Consider the following 1,720-nt stretch of genomic DNA (forward strand, 5'->3'; position numbering starts at 1 on the left):
ATCTATCTATCTATCTATCTATCTATCTATCTATCTATCTATCTATCTATCTATCCATCTATCTAGTCACATATCTAACCCCAGCACTCACCAGAGGCCTGAGAGACCCGTATCTTGACAGTCTTGCCGCCATCTTGCAACGAGCAGTGCGCAGTGTCACAAGTGCGCATGTACCGCTTGCCCCAGTTTCCTTTGGTCTCCGCAGACCACTTGTGACGTCACAGAAAAAGTGAAAAAGATTGTTTTAAAAAACCCACAAAACTATAGCAGTTTTTACGGCCCTATCAACATAATAAGAAAGGCCTAGGTTGGGTCTGATGGGCAAGGTTGAACTAGACCACCTACTATATGATCTAAATCGTTTTGGATGAGCCGTAAAAAACAATTGCATATCAACATCTACGATCATTTGAAGCAACAGTGCCCTCAGTTGCAGTAGTAGTAGTAGTAGTAGTAGTAGTAGTAGTAGTAGTAGTAGTAGTAGTAGTAGTAGTAGTAGTAGTAGTAGTAGTAGTAGTAGTAGTATTGACAACCTATTATAAAGTCAATGAACAAACAGACGTCTTATCTCACCTTATCTTATCTTGTCTTATCTTATCTCATTTCATCTTATCTAATCTAATCTCATCTCTTCTCGCCTCGCCTCACCTCACTTCACTCACTTCAACTCACCTACCCTCCCCTCACCTCAGATCACCTCACCTCACTTCACCTCACCCTATCTCATCACGTCGCATCTCATCTCATTTGTACTTTGGAAACATCCCTGATGATCTCACGGTTATGAAGGGTGATGGGCAGTAGACGACAACTATCTCATCTCATCTCACTTCGCCTTATCTCACTTCACCTCACCCTATCTCATAATCTCATCTTGCCTGGCCTCGCCTCACCCCACATCTCCTCACCTCCCCTCACCTCCCCTCACCTCCCCTCACCTCCCCTCACCTCCCCTCCCCTGATGATCTTACTGTTGTGAAGTGTGATGGGTAGTAGAAGTAGTAGTAGTAGTAGTATACAATACCTCACCTCCCTTCCTCTCCCCTCCCTCACCTCCCCTCCACTCCCGTCCTTTCACCACCCCTCACCTTACCTCACCTCACCCTATCTCACCTCATCTCACCTCACCTCACCATATCTCATCTCACCTGCAGTTTGCTTACATCCCTGATGATCTTATTGTTGTGAAGGGTGATGGGTAGAAGGAGTAATCGTATACTACAACTATCTCGTCTTATCTCATCTCATCTCCCACCCTCTCCCCTCCCTCCCCTCCCATCCTCTCCCCTCTCTCCCCTCCCATCCTCTCCCCTCTCTCACCTCACCCTATCTCACCTCACCTCACCTCACCATATCTCATCTCACCTGCACTTTGCTCACATCCCTGATGATCTTTCTGTTGTGAAGAGTGATGGATAGAAGAAGAAGTAGTAGTATACTGCAACTATCTCATCTCGTCTCATCTCATCTCACCTCACTTCACCCAATCACCTCCCTCACCTCCCCATCCTCTCCCCTCTCTCACCTCACCCTCTCTCACCTCACCTCCCCATACCTCATCTTACCTGCAGTTTGCTCAAATCCCTGATGATCTTACTGTTGTGCAAGGTGATGGTCAGCACTCCGCCATGACACTCGCTCTCCAGGTGGCCGCCGCCCCCGTCTCCGGCTTGGGGAACGTTTAGGTAGAAGATAATGATGATGATGATAATAATAATAA

At 46.9% G+C, this 1,720-nt stretch overlaps 1 protein-coding gene across 1 annotated transcript in view; it reads right to left on the reverse strand.

The window, feature by feature from the left end:
* LOC101848923 overlaps positions 1 to 1,669 on the reverse strand; it is a gene marked incomplete at its 5' end in the record, with an annotated part of 22,477 nt that extends 20,808 nt beyond the window's left edge. The window contains 2 exon segments of the mRNA XM_035972833.1: positions 92 to 209; positions 1,566 to 1,669. Of these exon segments, the coding sequence (XP_035828726.1) occupies positions 92 to 209; positions 1,566 to 1,669 (222 nt within the window).
* Between the last annotated feature and the right edge of the window lie 51 nt (positions 1,670 to 1,720).

This window comes from Aplysia californica, unplaced genomic scaffold (assembly GCF_000002075.1).
Source record: "Aplysia californica isolate F4 #8 unplaced genomic scaffold, AplCal3.0 scaffold00870, whole genome shotgun sequence".
NCBI lineage: Eukaryota > Metazoa > Mollusca > Gastropoda > Aplysiida > Aplysiidae > Aplysia > Aplysia californica.